Source organism: Podarcis pityusensis, assembly GCF_964106645.2.
Source record: "Podarcis pityusensis genome assembly, chromosome: 2".
NCBI lineage: Eukaryota > Metazoa > Chordata > Lepidosauria > Squamata > Lacertidae > Podarcis > Podarcis pityusensis.
Window position 1 is genome coordinate 123,506,362 of NC_138029.1, and position 18,148 is coordinate 123,524,509.

An 18,148-nucleotide genomic window follows, 5' to 3' on the forward strand; every position below is an offset into this window, starting at 1 on the left:
GGCACATTCCTCTGACCCAGGCAGAATTCCAACAATGACTTCCTCCTCAAAGGTCAAGAGAACCTGGACGGTCAACAGATCCTGGAAGAAGAAGAAAACGATTTATCCAAAATGTGTGATTCTCCCGATTTGAAAGCAGAATAGCAGGGTAGTCATATGTGTGGTTTCATTTACAGTGGTGCCCCGCAAGACGAATGCCTCACAAGACGGAAAACTCGCTAGACGAAGGAGTTTTCTGTTTTGGAGGTGCTTCGCAAAACGAATCTCCTATGGGCTTGCTTCGCAAGACGAAAATGTCTTGTGAGTTCCTGCGGGTTTTTTCCCCTTCCCCCCCCCCTTTTTCTAAGCCGCTAAGCCGCTTATCAGCTGATCCGATAAGCCGCTAAAAGCCGCTAATAGCGCTAATCCGCTAATCCGTCAATGGGCTTGCTTCGCAAGACAAAAAAACCACTAGACGAAGAGAATCACAGAACGGATTCTTTTCGTCTTGCGAGGCACCACTGTATTAGATGATTTTGACATCTTGCAAGGCCAAATGCAAAACAAGTAATCACCTAACAGAGAGGGAGGTATGCAGACTGATTCTCCGCCTCTTTCTTGAGGCAGATGCCTGGCAGGTGTTTCTACTCCACCCAAGAGAAGAGAAGACCCAGGTATTGCCTCTGAGGCCATTGTGCCAGCTTCGGAACAAGGAAATGTAATCTCAGCTACATCTGGGGTTCTCACAATGAACTTGAAAGCAGGGGTAGCTCTCAAGCGGGGTCACTGCACTGCCTGCAGAGGGCAGAAAGGGCATGGGAAGAATTCGTTCAGCTTGGGGTTCCAGGAGTTTAAATATCAAAACCTGCCTCAATTTTTGGGGTAACTGCTTTAAATAAATAGATGGCATGTGACTTCAGGGTGGTTGACCTCCCTTAACATCTACGACCTAAATCTCTTTCATACCCCTCCCCTGTTTATTCTAGGCTAGGCATGTCCAACTCCCAAGAGACTAAATAAAATAAAATAAATTTTAAAATTCCTTCCAGTAGCACCTTAGAGACCAACTAAGTTAGTTACAGTGGTACCTCAGGTTACATACGTTTCAGGTTACGTACGCTTCAAGTTACAGACTCCGCTAACCCAGAAATAGTGCTTTAGGTTAAGAACTTTGCTTCAGGATGAGAACAGAAATCGTGCTCTGGCGGCACGGCGGCAGCAGGATGCCCCATTAGCTAAAGTGGTGCTTCAGATTAAGAACAGTTTCAGGTTAAGTATGGACCTCCGGAAAGAATTAAGTACTTAACCCGAGGTACCACTGTATTATGGGACGCGGGTGGTGCTGTGGGTTAAACCACAGAGCCTAGGACTTGCCGATCAGAAGGTTGGCGGTTCAAATCCCCGCGACGGGGTGAGCTCCCGTTGCTCGGTCCCTGCTCCTGCCAACCTAGCAGTTCAAAAGCACGTCAAAGTGTAAGTAGATAAATAGGTACTGCTTCTGCGGGAAGGTAAACGGCGTTTCCGTGCGCTGCTCTGGTTCGGCAGAAGCAGCTTAGTCATGGTGGCCACATGACCCAGAAGCTGTACGCCAGCTCCCTCGGCCAATAAAGCGAGATGAGCGTCGCAACCCCAGAGTTGGTCACGACTGGACCTAATGATCAGGGATCCCTTTACCTTTAAGTTAGTTATTGGTGTGAGCTTTTGTGTGCATGCACACTTCTTCAGATAATACCAGAGACTGTGATTGACCAGAGTTGTTGGGCTTTTTTTAGGGAGCCAGAGTTGTTGAACTTTATTTTATTTTATGCTTAGAAATTGCTAAGGGTCCTAAGATTGACCAGGGACGGCCCGCGATCAAACAGTAGTTCTAGACTGTCCTGCATTCTTGGGAATGTCCTTCCTTCTTCGCCAACGCAGCAAAGTCCAACCATCTCAATTCCCCTTCCATCTCATCTCCACTTCCTGCTTCCACAAAGCCTTTCCTTCTCCTCCAGCTTGTCAACAATTTAAGGCTTTGTAAGTGAACCCTTTTTGTCAAGTCTAGGACATAACTTTAAAAAATATGGGAGGCAATCTATTGTCCAGTTGCGCTAGTAAAACCCAGCACAGGCGCAAGGGGGCTTCTCTCACCTTCTCCCCACATTGTCCTTGTGCTCTGCCCAAATCCGCTCTGGGGGATCTGGAAAACAGTGTACCAGAGGCAGGGGAGGAGAGACTGCCCCTTCCCAGTGTTTGAAATTAACCAGGTGCCAGGCACACTTTGCACCTGGCTTTCAACCACTTGCGACCAAGTGGAGAGTGCCATCCTGGCACCAAGGATGGCGCAAAGTGAAGATACTTTGGTGCCAGATTGGCGCCTGACGTCTCCATCTGGGAATCAATGGATCTGGGCTGTTTTCACACACAAACACCGCATCTTGTAGAATTCTATCAGTTAGATTGCTCGCAACTACAAGTGTTTTTCCAATCCTACTAATGGATTTTAACTGTTTACAATGGTTTTTAAGATAAGTTATCAATTTCCCCCATTCCTTGTTAACATTTTGGTCTTCCTGATTTCTGAGTCTTCTGGTCATTTTAGCCATTTTGGCCTAATCCATCAATTTGATCTGCCAATCTTCTCTGGTAGGGACTTTATCTTCTTTCCAGCACTCCTGGTATGCCCCGCGGAGGACCTTAAGGTCCACAAATGACAGCATTTTGGAGGTCCCAGGTTGCAAGGTGGTTAGATTGGTCTCAACTAGGGCCAGGGCCTTTTCAGTACTGGCCCCGACTTGGTGGAACGCTCTGTCACTAGAGACTAGGGCCCTGCGGGACTTGACATCTGTCTGCAGGGCCTGCAAGATGGAGCTGTTCCGCCTGGTCTTTGGTTTGGACTCAGCCTGACCTTTATGTTTCCCTCCCCTTTGATCTATGGGCTACTTTTTAAATGAGGCTGCATTGTACAGTGGTACCTCGGGTTACATATGCTTCAGGTTACATACGCTTCAGGTTACAGATGCTTCAGGTTACAGACTCCACTAACCCAGAAATAGTACCTCAGGTTAAGAACTTTGCTTCAGGACGAGAACAGAAATTGTGCAGTGGCAGCACGAGGCCCCATTAGCTAAAGTGGTGCTTCAGGTTAAGAACAGTTTCAGGTTAAGAACAGACCTCCGGAACGAATTAAGTTCTTAACCCGAGGTACCATTGTATTTTAAATTGGTTCCCCCCCCCCCCCATTATGATTTTACTGTAATTTTACTGGTGTTAGCCGCCCTGAGCCCGGCTCTGGCCGGGGAGGGCAGGGTATAAATATAATAATAATAATAATTATAATTATAATAATTATATCTTATCTGCAGAACCAAAATGAATTTCTGGAGCCAAATTGCTTTTTCTGTGGAGCCTGAGCATCAACAGGAGCCATTAAGGAAAAGAGGTTGGAATAGTCCAATATATATGTGGATCCAGCATCCTATTTTGGAGCAGGAGGTGGGGGACTTTCCCCTATCGATCCTCCCCCCGCCCCAGCAACTCTTTCTCCCTATGCTGAGCACACCCACCCCGCCCTGTAGTCACCTCTTTGACCTCTGCCCGGTCCAGCCTCCTCCTCTCCTCGCCTATTGCCTATCTCTTCCGGGGAACATGGAGGGAATGCCACCCTCCCTGACTTTGACGACAGCTTCCTGCCTCTCTAGGAACCAGGGCTCGGTTCCTTTGCCCCCCACCCCGGAGGACTGAGTGGCAGGAGCTGAGCCGCCACCCTCTGCAAGCCTGAAGGTTTCTCCTCCTCCTCCTCCTCCTTTTGCAAGCTTTTCCTCCGCTTGGTCCTCAGCTCCAGGGAAGGGGCTGCGGGATTTGTGGGGCCGGGGTCTCCCGGATTCCCACCCTCTTTATTCCCTTCTGCAAGGGGGGACACCCCTCTCTCTCCCCCAGCCGCTGCGCGGAGGGCAGGCCGAGCTTTTGCAGACGCGGGACTCCCCTGCGAAGAAAGGTTTGCAACGCTTGGGACTTTGCAGTTCAGAGGAAAGGTGAGTGAAGAGGCGACTGGGTGGAAGTTTGCAGAATCACGCGTCGTGGCGCGGGGAAAGTGGGTGCAAGGCGCAGCACCGTTTCCCTGCCCTCTTCTTCCTAACACTAGAGAGATCCGCGGGTCAAGCAAGGAGACTCTTAATCTCAGGGTCGTGGGTGCGAGCCCCGTGTCGGGCAAAAGATTCCTGCGTCGCAGGGGGTTGGACTAGATGACCTGTAAGGTCCCTTCCAATTCCATGATTCGTGGACCACCAACGAAGCTGGATGCTGGGAGATAATAATAATAATAATAATAATAATAATAATAATTTATTTATACCCCACCCATCTGGCTGGGCTTCCCCAGCCACTCTGGGCGGCTTCCAACAAAATATTAAAATACAGTACAGTGGTACCTCGGGTTACATACGCTTCAGGTTACAGACTGCTAACCCAGAAATGGTGCTTCAGGTTAAGAACTTTGCTTCAGGATGAGAACAGAAATCATGCTCTGGCGGCGCGGCGGCAGCAGGAGGCCCCATTAGCTGAAGTGGTGCTTCAGGTTAAGAACAGTTTCAGGTTAAGAACGGACCTCCAGAACGAATTAAGTACTTAACCCGAGGTACCACTGTACAGTCATACCTCTTATTATGTTTGCTTCAGGTTAAATCTTTTCAGGTTGCATCCTGCGGCGATCCAGAAGTACCGGAAAGTGTTACTTCCGGGTTTTGCCGCTTGCGCATGCGCAGATGCTCAAAATGATGTCATGTGCAGAAGCGGCGAATCGCGACCCGCGCACGTGCAAACGCAGGTTGCGTTCTGCTCACGTTGTGAACGGGGCTCCGGAACGGATCCTGTTCGCAACCAGAGGTACCAGTGTAATGCATCAAATATTAAAAGCTTCCCTAAACAGGGCTGCCTTCAGATGTCTTCTAAAAGTCTGGTTGTTGTTGTGCTCTTTGACATCTGGTGGGAGGGCGTTCCACAGGGCAGGCACCAGAGAAGGCCCTCTGCCTGGTTCCCTGTAACTTGGCTTCTCGCAGTGAGGGAACCACCAGAAGGCCCTCAGCACTGGACCTCAGTGTCCGGGCAGAATGATGGGCGTGGAGACGCTCCTTCAGGTATACAGGAGCAAGGCCGTTCAGGGCTTTAAAGGTTAGCACCAACACTTTGAATTGTGCTCGGAAACGTACTGGGAGCCAGATGGAGGACAGATAAAAATATAAAGGACTGTTTCATGCAGTGCGTGGTTTAATGGTGGAACTCGCTTTGGCAGGAGGTGAAAATGGTGGGCTTTAAAAGAGGATTGGAGAGATACGTGGAGGAGAGGCCTAGCAATGGCTGCCAACCTTGTTGATACTCATGCTTCCCTATTTCAGATGCTGGAAACCAAAGGAGAAGAGATAGCATGTCCTGCTCATGGGATTCCCTTTGGGGAATCCGGTTGACAGCTGTGACACAGGATGCTAGACAAAATGGGCCATTGGATTGATCTACAAGGCTCTTCTTAGGACCCCTTGCCAGAGCCCCTCTTTCCCCAGGGAAAGGGGTTTGCATGGGGGACCCCCAGAACAGGAAAAGCTGGAAATGCCAGACTGATCAGGTATGGCCAAATTTGTGGGAGGGGCCCCAGCTTCCAGAGGCCCCAAAGAGAAGCTCAGAACGATGTTCCCACTTCCACGCGTCGCTAGCGTTTGGGATTTGAACTTTGGTTGCGTTTCTAAAATACGATGGGGTGTGGGGAGCGGGGTTATTGGTTTGTTCCTGTATTTTGTGGTTTATGCTGTGTATTTTCACGCTGCAAACTGCCCCGAGATCTGCGGATGAAGGGGCAAAATTATGCAAATTTAAATATAAATAAATAACCGCATCATTCCCAAAAGTAGACCCCTTAGTTCTTCTCTCTGTTTTCACTCGCCCAAAAACTCCTCCGTAAAGAAAGGTCTTATTAATTTCCTCTTGGTTGGAGCCAGGTCAATAGCTGGAGGCTGGAAAAAGTTTTTTTTGGGGGGGGCGGCATTAGCTAAAGTGGTGCTTCAGGTTAAGCACAGTTTCAGGCTAAGAACGGACCTCCAGAACGAATTAAGTTCTTAACCCGAGGTACCACTGTAATGCACAGTATGTGGAAAGTGGGGGGGCCACATCACATCTGCTCAGTTCGCAGCCTCCCAACTACCCACGCTGGATTTGGGGAGGATCCATATTACAGTATATAGTTGCTTTATTTATTGTTTATTTGACTTCAACGGACTTAGGGAGCTGCCTTATAACTTTGGTCCATCTAGCTCAGTATTTTTACACTTCTGCTGCTTTTTTGGACTACAACTCCCATCATCCCTAGCTAGCAGGACCAGTGGTAAGGGATGATGGGAATTGTAGTCCCAAAACAGCTGGAGACCCAAGTTTGGGAAACCCTGGTTACTCATCTCCAGACTTGCCTTCCCCCTGGGGAAACCTAATCTTTACTGCTGAATTGGAGCCAATGTCAATCATGATGGATATTTGTTGTTCCGATTTACCACTAAAGAGCAGGTTTTCCTGGGGAAAGTGGAAGGGCAAGGGCAAAGCCACTCGGACCGATGCCAAGGAATCGTGGGACAAACTGAAAACCATTTGGGGGGGGTATTTTAATAATAATAATAATAATAGTATCGCCCGGGACAGCGGAGAAGTCTCCGCTGCCCCGGGGGCTTTTAAAATGCTGGCAGGCGGCAGCGAACCCTTCGCTGCCGCCCGCCAGCATTTTAAAATCGCCCCTGGACAGTGGAGGCTTCGCTGCCGCCCGCCAGCATTTTAAAATCGCCCCGGGACAGCGGGGGCTTCGCTGCCGCCTGCCAGCATTTTAAAATCGCCCCGGGACAGCGGGGGCTTTTAAAATGCTGGCGGTCGGCAGCAAAGCCCTCCTGTCCCCGGAGCTTGCGGGGCGGGAGGTGGGGAGAAGGGCTTTTCTTCCCACCGCCAGCCTTCAGAACAGCCTTCTGAAGGCTGGCGGTGGGAAGAAAAGCCCTTGTCCCCCCCCCCCCCCAGCCTTCAGAAGAGGTCGGGGGACAGACTGTCCCCGGACCTGGTCTGAAGGCGGTTTCCATAGGAACGCATTGATTGATTTTCAATGCATTCCTATGGGAAACCGTGCTTCGCAAGACGAAAAACTCGCAAGAAGAAAAAACTTGCGGAACGAATTAATTTCGTCTTGCGAGGCACCACTGTACAGCATTAAATATTAAAAACTTCCCTAAACAGGGCTTCCTTCAGATGTCTTTTAAAGACAAGATAGCTACTTATTTCCTTCACATCTGAAGGGAGGGCATTCCACAGGGCGGGTGCCACTACCGAGAAGGCCCTCTGTCTGGTTCCCTGTAACCGCCAGAAGACCCTCGGCGCTGCACCTCAGTGTCCGGGCTGAACGATGGGGGTGGAGATGCTCCTTCAGGTATACAGGACTGAGTCCGTTTAGGGCTTTAAAGGTCAGCACCAACACTTTGAATTGTGCTCGGAAACGTACTGGGAGCCAATGCAGATCTCTCAGGACCGGTGTTATGTGGTCCTGGCGGCCGCCCCCAGCCACAAGTCTAGCTGCTGCATTCTGGATCAGTTGTAGTTTCTGGGTTACCTTCAAAGGCAGCCCCACGTAGAGCACGTTACAGTAGTCCAAGCAGGAGATAAACAGAGCATGCACCACTGGCGAGACAGTCTGCGGGCAGGTAGGGTCCTAGCCTGCGTACCAGAGGGAGCTGGTAGACAGCCGCCCTGGACACAGAATTAAGCTGTACCTCCATGGACAGCTGTGAGTCCAAAATGACTCCCAGGCTGCGCACCTGGTCCTTCAGGGGCACAGTTACCCCATTCAGAACCAGGGAATCCCCCACACCCGCCTGCCCCCTGTCCCCCCAAAACAGTGCTTCTGTCTTGTCAGGATTCAACCTCAATCTGTTAGCTGCCATCCATCCTCCAACTGCCTCCAGGCACTCACATAGGACCTTCACTGGTTCTGATTTAAAAGAGAGGCAGAGCTGGGTATCATCCGCATACTGATGAACACCCAGCCCAATCCCCTTGATGATCTCTCTCAGCGGCTTCATATAGATATATTTTTTAAAAAAAACAGAAACAACAGCAGCACAGATAAGGGTGCCTGCTGGATAGCTCAGCTGGTTAGCGCCTGGTGCTGACAACACCAGGGTCCTGGGTTTGAACCCCATATGAGAAAGCTGCATCTTTTTGCATTGCAGGGGGTTGGACCACATGATCCTCAGGGAACCCTTCCAGTTCTGTGATTCTATGCGTTTAACAATGGGGTGCGGAGAAAGAAACCTTTGGGCACCCCCTTCCCTTGCAAGAACTGGCGGGGGAGGGAAGGGAAGGGGGAGGGAGGCGCCTTCTGCCACTCAGTCCTCCAAACGGTAAAAACGAGTCGCGCTGTGCTTCCTAGAGAGGCAGGAAGTTGGGATTTTTTTAAAAATTATTTTTTATATATATAAAAAAAAGGAGGAGGAGGAGGACAGGCAGCCTCGAAGGGGGAAGAGGGCACCCCCATTTCCCTTGCATATTCCGGGAAGAGAAACAGTCCTGGAGAGTCGGGAGGACAAAGAGGTGCAAAATCTTGGGGGGGGGGGGGCAGGTTATCTTGCTGCGGGTGGGGATCTGCTTTCGGGTGCGGGGGCGTCGAGGAGAGGAAGAGATCCGCCCTGCCCGCTTCCTCCTCCCCGGGAACCCGCAGGCAGCCAGGCAGGCCGGATCCGCGGCGTCGATCCCTTTGCAAAAGCGCATCTGGCCGGGTTGCAAAAGCGCCTTTGCAAGCTTGCAGGTCGAAACAAGGGGACGTGCAGCCGGGGCTGTTTTATTTTATTTCGGGCGGGGGCGGGGAAGCTCTTGGTGCAGAGGAAGCAGCTTTGCGGTGGGTGGGGTTGTGCACAGTGCGTGCGTGTGTGTGTGTTGCTGTGCTGGTTTTGCCAGCTGCGGAGAGGCAGACGCCTATGGGCTCCTAGGGAGAGGAAGGAGGTTGCTAAAAAGGCGGGGGAGGTTCGGATAGGATAGGCAGCGGGGGGAGGAAGGCGGCGGCGCCAGATTCCTCAAAGGGTAAGGATGAGGGGACGTGGGGGGGGCAAGACTTTTGCTTTCAGGAGGCTCCTTAGGGGTGGGGGAGACTCGCTTCCTAAAACCCGGGGCTGCTGCAGCTGTTGACAGCCCTGGGCAAAATGGACCCATGGCCCAACAAACAGCTTCCTGTTTTTCCTAGGAAACAGCCTTTCAGGAGGTGGGCAGGTTTGCAGGTTGAGGGGAAGGGCAGGGCTGGTTTTGTTTGCACCCCAAAGAGAGGAGGAGAGGGTGGGGGGGAGGTGCCTTCCGGCTCCCCCCCCCCCCAAGAGCTGAAAAAGTGCCTGGTCTGTTTCCCTCTGCCTGGATTTGAAACTAGCTCTTCCCAGCGGAGGCTGGAGGAAGTAGATAAATAACATTGGGAAGGACTTTCTGACAGCAATAACTGCTCCAGCTATAGCTGTCGACTTTCAGATTTGAAAATAAGGGATCAGCAGCCTCACCTGTCCCGGGGACAGTCTACGGGATATCTAACAATCCGGAATAGCAGCGGGAAACAGCGCTGGAATGAGGGAATTTCCCGCAAAAAAAGGGAAGGTTGACAGCTGTGGCTCCAGCATTTCTCTGTATCCTCCTCCAACATCAAATTCTCCCTCCAGAGGTTGTGGACTCTGCCACACTGGAGGTTTTTAAACAGAGGTTGGATAGCTGTCTGCCTGGGATTATTTAGCTGGGACACTTGCATCGCAGGGGGCTGGGCCATAGCTGTCAACGTTCCTCTTTTTATAAGGGAAATTCCCCTATTCCGAATAGGATTCCTCACAAGAAAAGGGAAAAGTTGACAGCTATGGGTTGGGCTAGAGCATGGGTAGGCAAACTAAGGCCTGGGGGCCGGATCCTGCCCAATCAACTTCTAAATCCGGTCCACGCACGGTCTGGGAATCAGCGTGTTTTTACATGAGTAGAATGTGTGCTTTTATTTAAAATGCATCTCTGGGTTATTTGTGGGGCACAGGAATTCATTCATTCCCCCCCCCCCCATATAGTCCGGCCCCCGACAAGGTCTGAGGGACAGTGGACCGGCCCCCTGCTGAAAAAGTTTGCTGACCCCTGGGCTAGATGGCCCTTGGTTTCCCATCCAACTGTGCGATTCAGTGATCTATGAAATGCCTCCTCCGCAGTTGGATTTGGTGGAGGGAAGGGGCATTTTTTCTAGGTGTCAACTATGATATTTGTTTGGGGTGGGGGATCAAAGCCGCAGGGTGGACCTTGGCTTATTCTTGCAGGATTGGCCCAGCAGAGGGGGGCTGAGCTTCTTTCTCTGCTGGTGCTGCCAGCCTCTCCTTTGGGCATAGCCATGTTTGCAGGAGGGCCTCTTAAATGTGTGTGTCCCTGCTTTGGGAATAGATCTGTCGGTGATCTGGGCCCATTTATGGACGTGTGAAGGAAAAGGTACTGGTGGAGGGAGAGGGTCAGACCACAGGCCTGGGTGAAACAATTCCATTTTATTTTTTAAAACAGAATTGCTGTGTAAAAGCCTCTAAGCAGTTTTCATGAATTATCCACTTGAACCAGACGGTTGGCACTTAAAATAAAAAGGTGGTTTTCAAACAGGTGGTAAAGGGGGGGGGGGAGAGTCAAGAGGAGCTGTAGTGGGTCTGGTTCTGAACAAATCTTCCTCCTGGGATGAATAAGGTAAAATAGCTTAAAAATGAAATTCAGGTGTCAGAGAACTAGTTTCACACCAGGAGTAGGATCTAGGAAACATTGACTTAGCTGACATAATGAGAAATGAGGGTTTACATGACTTCATAGATATGGATTTTATTCTTTGAACTGCCCTGAGACCCCCAGGTATAGGGTGGTATATAAATTCAATTAATAATACAGTCAAACCTCATGTTACGTTTGCTTCAGGTTGCGTCCTGCAGCGACCCGGAAGTACCGGAAAGGGTTACTTCCGGGTTTTACCGCTCGCGCATGCACAGATGCGCAAAATGATGTCATGCGCAGAAGCGGTGAATTGTGACCCGCACATGCACAGACGTGGGTTGTGATCTGCTCATGTGAATTGTGACCTGCGCACGCACAGACGTGGGTTGTGATCTGCTCATGTTGAGAACGGATCCCGTTCGCAACCAGAGGTACCACTGTAATAATAATAATAAATAATAATCAATCAGTCACAAAGCCTAAAAGCTTGACAGTATAGAGGCTGGATCTAAAAGAGTTTTGAACCTATAAATGACATGTCTTAAGCACAAGAAGATGTCTTCTCTTTTGAGTCCCACCTTCAGAGTTTTGAAATATCGAACCTGTAAGTTTCCAGGATCCCTGGAACAGGATCTGCCCAGTGGCCCCTCTAGTCCGGCATCCTCTTCTCACAGTGGCCGATCAGAGGCCTGTGGGAAACCTGCAAGTAGGACGCCTTCCTATGAGCATTCTCTTTCCCCTCCTGCAGCTCCCAGCAAATGCTATTCAGAACATTACTGCCTTCCATGAAGGGGGCAGACCATAGCCATCTACTTTATCTACTTTAACCTCCATGAATTGATCTAATCCTCTTTTAAAGATGTCCAAGTTGGTACCCATCTCTGCCTCCTGGGGGAGTATCTTCCATACTTTTAAATGTGCGCTGTGAGAAGGCTGTTTGCTGATTTATTTATTTATTTGGTTTTTCAGATTAAAATTTTAAAGTCACACATCCAACATAGAAACAAGATTCCAAAGAATCTCCTTCCTCCCCTTTGTGGGTCCTGTTGTTAGTCCTTTCCTCCTGCATATTTTTTAAATAATCCAAATCTTTTACCCCTCCATTGTGTCCAAAATTCACCATTATAGCAAGTGTTATTCCAATCTTGGTAATGGTTTTAACTGTTTACAATGGTTTTTAAGATAGATTATAAATTTTCCCCATTCCTTGTTAACATTTTGGTCTTCCTGATTTCTGATTCTTCCGGTCTTTTTAGCCATTTCGGCATAATCCATCAATTTGATCTGCCATTCTTCTCTGGTAGGGAATTTATCTTCCTTCCATCTTTGGGCCAATAACAACTGCCCAGCCGTGGTTGCATACATAAATAGTCTTTTCTGCTCCCTTGGGATTTTGGCACCTAAAAGGGAGGCTTTGGAGTTTTATAGAAAAGGTTATTTTAAACATCTTTTCAACTCATTGTATATCATTTCCCAAAATTCTTTTATTACCTTACACTTCCACCACATATGATAAAAGGTGCCTTCTTTTTCCTTGCATTTCTAGGTGTTTGGCAATTCCACCCCCACCCCCACCGCACTAACCAGTAAAATGCCTCCATCTACATCCATCTGCTGAGAGTCCAGTTGCCATGCCTGCTCGTGGTTTGGGGAACTGCAGGTTTCTAATGAGCCGCAGCCCCTTCCAAACTGCTATTTGAATTGGGAGAATTGTGCACGTTGACGAATGCTGTACATTTTTTCCTCCTCTTCCTCCAGGGTCTGGCGACCTTCAGGGAGGTGGCTGTGTGCTTCACGGTGGGGGAATGGGCTATGATGGATCCCAGCCAAAGAGCTCTGCAGCGGGAAGTCATGGAGAGGAATTATGAGACGGTGGCCTCTCTAGGTAAGGGCACCGTTTTCCCTCTTGACCCATTGATGGCGAAGGTACGAATTTACTATTGTTCCATTCGTCCCCGTGCTCTCTTTTCGGTTATCATCTCAGCTTGCAGAATCTGAGTGACCCCTCTAAACTGGTGGTGCTATTGATTCATGCCCGATGGGCCCTAGATAACATAACAATACTCTGTGATTTAATCCTAGTGTGATTTTGTTGGCATCCGTCTGTCTTGAGACAGTCCGTGCCTGACCGGTGCTGCTGGGACCATGCAGGCCTCTTCAATTCAGGTGGTGAAGAATTATAACCCTTCGTAACCTTCAGAAGGCTCGATCTGGAATGGCTGAGTGCGAACCAAACTAACTAGTCTTGTCTGTTTCCTTGGTAGAACCAAACTTCACTTCCTGTTGGGGAGGAGGAGAATATCCATTTATCCAGGATCCCAAAAACAGGGAGACATCAGCAGGTAGATACTTAGCTGTGTAATAATCATCCAGGAGAGATTGTCCCATCAGGCTGCGTGTTCTCCAAGTGGATTTCTTTAAAAGGGGTTTAAGAACAAAGTTCTCAATGGCGGCTACCGTTCATTGATTAAATTTCAATCCCATCCTTTCTCCCAGGGTGCCATGATGGCTATACGCTGTCTTTGGAACCAAGGGAGCAAAAGTTACAGAGGGGTGATGAGGAAGCTGGGCTATAGGCCTTTGGTCTAATCCAGCAGGGCTCTTTGGATAAAGGAGAAGGGATAGTCTCCAGGCTGACGTTTCCCCTCCACCTGCTGAGATATTCCCAAAATTAAACTAGCTAGATTGGCTTCCACAGTGCCACGGATGTATAGGGAGCACCTGTTAGAAGTGTGGGGTGGACCAACAAGCCTGTCTGTTTATTTTAAAGAAATTTCCAAGCCGCACTTCATCTCCTGGCTGCAAGGACGAGATCCACTCGGACGGGGCTCTAATGAAGGGGAAAGGTCTGCAGGTACGGATTTTGAAAACAGGAGATATCTTGGGAACAAAACCGTGATTCCATATCTGTGGCTAAGTTCAAAGGTTGCCAGTGAAATGCAAAGCCAGCTGTTAGTTAACCAGTGAGGAATTCCCCATATACAGTGGTACCTTGGGTTACACACGCTTCAGATTACAGATGTTTCAGGTTACAGACTCCGCTAACCCAGAAATATTACCTCGGGTTAAGAACTTTGCTTCAGGATGAGAACAGAAATCACGCAGCAGCGGCGCAGCAGCAGCATCAGGAGGCCCCATTAGCTAAAGTGGTGCTTCAGGTTAAGAACAGTTTTAGGTTAAGAACGGACCTCCAGAACGAATTAAGTTCTTAACCCGAGGTACCACTGTAGTTTAGAGCAGGCATAGGCAAACTCAGCCCTCCAGATGTTTTGGGACTACAATTCCCATCATCCTTGACCACTGGTTCTGTTAGCTAGGGATCATGGGAGTTGTAGTCCCAAAACATCTGGTGGCCGAGTTTGCCTATGCCTGGTTTAGAGCAACATTGTAAATCTGCAGTGTTTGTCTTGGACCATCCTTGCCCTGGGGGCAAGGCCCTATCTCAATGGTAAAGCATGAATATTTGCATGATGTTCCTAGGATTCATCCCTATAATCTTCAGGTAGAGCTGGGAAGGGTGTTTGTCTGAAACCCTTCAGAGCAGCTGCCAGTCAGGGTAGACAGTACAGTCATACCTCATGTTGCGTTCCGCTCTGGTTACGGACTTTCAGCTTATGAATTCAGCACACCTGGAAGTGTTTACTTCCGGGTTCACCGCCCATGCATGCAGAGAAGCGATCTGTGCGCTTTGCGCACGCGCAGAAGACGTGCACTAGTTGCGGACTTTGCGGGGTGCAAACGGCACCCCGAAACGGATTAAGTCTGCAACTAGAGGTATCACTGTACTGAGTTCCCTGGACCATGCAAATCAGCTTCTGCGTTCCTTTATTTGTATCCGGCCAGCTGTTTTGACCGCAGCCGAAATTTATAGGAACCACGGAGCAGTGAGCTGTGCCCGCTATGGCCTCTTCCACAGCCTTGCTGCAATTCATATTTCCCCTCAAATCCTCTTCTTATTGTATTTCTGTCACTAGACGCCCTAGTGCCCTTTGTGGCTAGGAGGGCCTTTTGCCAGATCCATCCGGTTTGCCGACTGCAGCCAGTCTTGGACAGGAGTAGTCTGACCACTGTGGTGTGTGCTTAGATAGCCTCAAGGCTAGATTACTGCAATGTGCCCTATATGGGGCTTGCTTTGAGACTGGTTTAGAAGATTTTAACATGTGGTTTAGAAGTTTTAACATGTGGCACCATGGTTAAAACATCAGCAGTGGCTGCCCATCTGCTGCTGAGCCAGGTTCAAGGTCCTTGTATTATTTTACAAAACCCAAAACAACTTAAGTCCCGGTTACCTCAGGGACCACTTGAACCCTTGTATCTCACCTTGATCGCTGAGATCATCAACAGAAGTGTCATTAGTCATTCCTCAAATTAGCGAGGGTCACATGACAACAAAAAGAATCCGAGCCTTTATTGTGAAATACTCTGCCAATAGAGATTCAGCAGGTGCCTTCTGTTTCAGCTTTTAAATGCCTGCTGAAAACTTTTCTATTCCACCAGGCCTAGGCAAGTGATTAAGAATACATCTTCGCAAAATGATTGATGTCTGTTTTTAATTTATTTATTTCTTTTTAATTGCCTGATTTTATGTACAATTGTAGGGACATGGGTAGCACTGTGGGTTAAACCACAGAGCCTAGGGCTTGCCGATCAGAAGGTCAGTGGTTCGAATCCCTGCGACGGTGTGAGCTTCCATTGCTCGGTCGCTGCTCCTGCCAACGTAGCAGTTCGAAAGCACGTCAAAGTGCAAGTAGATAAATAGGTACCGCTCCAGCGGAAAGGTAAATGGCATTTCCGTGCGCTGCTCTGGTTCACTTAGTCATGCTGGAAGCTGTATGCCGGCTCCCTCATCCAATAAAGCAGATGAGCGCTGCAACCCCAGAGTCGGTCACGACTGGACCCAACGGTCAGGGGTCCCTTTACCTTTACCTATGTACAATTGTAAACCACTCTGATGTTTTATATGAATATCAAGTGATCCAATTTTTTTAACCCCGTGTCATCCAGTTTCCTTAATATTTTGTACACTTGTTGAATGATCAAAACTAAGTTTAAATCTGAAATTTCAATTTTTTTATCTTATCCCATTTTTTGAGTTATGAGGGTTTGAAATTTGGCTTTGCCGGACTACACAAAATCCAGAGTATCAGTATACCACTCCTGCAGTGCGGAAGGGGTCGAGGGCAGGCAGATGAGTGACATCAAGTGATCTTCGGATGAGAAAGGAATTGAAGTGGTTGTCTGAGACTGTAGCATGTAAGGAAAGCAGCCTTGATTTCAGCAGGGGAAAAGAAGAGAAAGAGGGAAAATTGCAGAGATGCCAAAAAATCTTAAGCAACATCTAATTGGACTTGATGAATGATGAGATGCTTTGCTTTTCACATGTGTTTCCCTTCCCCTTCCCACCCCCAGCAGACGCCGGGCAGGCCAATGAAATTTACAGGGAACAACAGATGGCAGCAACTATCAAGTGTGAAGCAGAAAAAGAGATGTGTGGGGAAACTGAGGGGCCAAAAACGCCAGAAAGAAACCTGTCAAAGCACGGGATGAAGAAACCCTCTACTTCTCAGGGTTTGCATCAAAGAACGCACAGTGGGGAGAAATCCTTTAAATGCATGCAGTGTGGAAAGGGGTTTAGAGTGAGCAGCAGCCTTGCTTTGCACGAAAGGACACACACCGGCAAGAAGCCCTTTAAATGCATGGAATGCGGGAAGACCTTCAGTCAAAGCGGCAACCTTACTGCTCATCGGAGAACTCACACAGGGGAGAAGCCGTTCAAGTGCATGGAGTGCGGGATGTGCTTTAGCCAGTGCGGTAACCTTGCCTCTCATCAAAGAACTCACACAGGGGAGAAACCGTTCAAATGCCTGGAGTGTGGGAAGAACTTCAGGCGGAGTCATCACCTTACCAAACATCGAAGAACCCACACGGGGGAGAAGCCGTTCAAGTGTATGGAGTGTGGGAAGAGCTTCAGCGTGCGCAGCAGCCTTACAGTACATCAAAGAACCCACACGGGAGAGAAACCATTTAAATGCATGGAGAGCGAAAAAGCTTCAGCCAGAGTGGTGGCCTTACTGGCCATCTAAGAATCCACACAGGGGAGAAAGCATTTAATTACGCTTATTCTTCTTATTCTTCTTAGTATTATTATTACTGCTGCCACTGTTGATTTATTAATCGCTTTCTAAACCACCGTCTCAAGGCAATTTACACATAAGATAATGGCAAACAGTTAAAACCACCAAAAAAACCCAAATACATTTAAAACAAGACTAAAACCTTTACCAACTGGACAGTCGTGGCAAGGACCCCATTTATCCAGCTGGCAAAACTCTATTGGAGCAAAAATGTCTTCAGCTGTTTTCAGAAAGTGCAGACTGTGGGTGCCTGTCATATCTCAACGGGAATGCTATTCCACAGGACGGAGGCAGCCACACTAAAAGCCCATCTCTGAGTTATTGCAGAGCAGGCTTCTGAGATTTTTGGGACTCGACAGGAGAAACTCCTGCAGACCACAGCAATATCTGCTGGGTGTGTAAGGGATAAGGCGGTCTCTTGAGTAACCTGGTCCCGAATTGTTTGGGTCTTATATGTTAAGTACCAACACCTTGAAGTTGGCTGCATCCTCTGAACCAACCCCAAGAATAGCTTCAGCTGCACCACCGCCCTTAATGTACATCAAAGAACTCACAAAGGGGTGGAACCATTTTAAATGTATTTAGTGTGGGGAAAAAGCTTCAGTGTGAGTTGTACTGTAAGTGACTGCCTTTATAGTACACCAAAGAAGGCACACAGGGGAGAAGCCATTTTAAGTGCACGGAGTGTGGAAAAAGTCTTGGAGTTGCAACCTTCCTTCCCATGAAAGAATCCACAACTGGATTTCACGTCGGGATTGAAATTGCCTAGAATATGAAAAGAGCTTCACATCAAAGAGCCTGCAAAGGACAAATGATGTAAATGCCTGGAGCGTGGCAAAAGCTCCTCTTGGACGTAACGGGGTTTCTTCTACAAGGTTGGGGGAGGGGCTTTGTTTCATTTGTTTATTCGTTAGATTTCTTACCCACCTTTTACCATAAGCTCCCAGGCAGGGTTACAGAAAACAACAACAAAACAATAATTACAACAATAAAACAGACCAATATAAAAGTTTTCAACTATCAAACATGAAAAGTGTAAAAAACACACACGTTATATATAAAACAATTAAAACCAATTCCATGTTTTAAGAAGAAACAGACCTTTGGAGGAAAGCAATGCTTTTAAATGGTTTTCATCGCTGTTTTTAATCGGGTCACTTACTGAATTGCTTTTAAATATCCATATAGTGTGCTTTTTGTTGTATCTGTTTCAATTTCCGCTGTGAGACGCCTTGGGTCCTGCACTGGGAGAAAGGCGAGATGTAAATAAAATAAATAAATATATATTAAAAAGA

At 48.4% G+C, this 18,148-nt stretch overlaps 1 protein-coding gene and 2 long non-coding RNA genes across 3 annotated transcripts; 2 read left to right on the forward strand and 1 right to left on the reverse strand.

The window, feature by feature from the left end:
• Positions 1-41: 41 nt before the first annotated feature.
• Positions 42-3,640, reverse strand: LOC308470236. The gene is made up of 3 exons (XR_013982289.1): positions 3,541-3,640; positions 555-774; positions 42-81 (listed from the first exon to the last, which is right to left on the reverse strand). It is a non-coding gene; the product is annotated as an uncharacterized lncRNA (long non-coding RNA).
• A 217-nt stretch (positions 3,641-3,857) lies between these two features.
• Positions 3,858-5,857, forward strand: LOC308470201. Its single transcript, XR_013982252.1, has 2 exons — positions 3,858-3,992; positions 5,352-5,857. It is a non-coding gene; the product is annotated as an uncharacterized lncRNA (long non-coding RNA).
• A 2,712-nt stretch (positions 5,858-8,569) lies between these two features.
• LOC308470015 (uncharacterized protein) lies at positions 8,570-18,148 on the forward strand. The gene is made up of 5 exons (XM_080993226.1): positions 8,570-8,776; positions 12,478-12,604; positions 12,984-13,061; positions 13,490-13,573; positions 16,129-18,148. Exons 2-5 carry the CDS (start codon positions 12,532-12,534, stop codon positions 16,800-16,802), a joined length of 909 nt encoding a protein of 302 aa, XP_080849352.1. The 5' UTR covers positions 8,570-8,776; positions 12,478-12,531; the 3' UTR covers positions 16,803-18,148.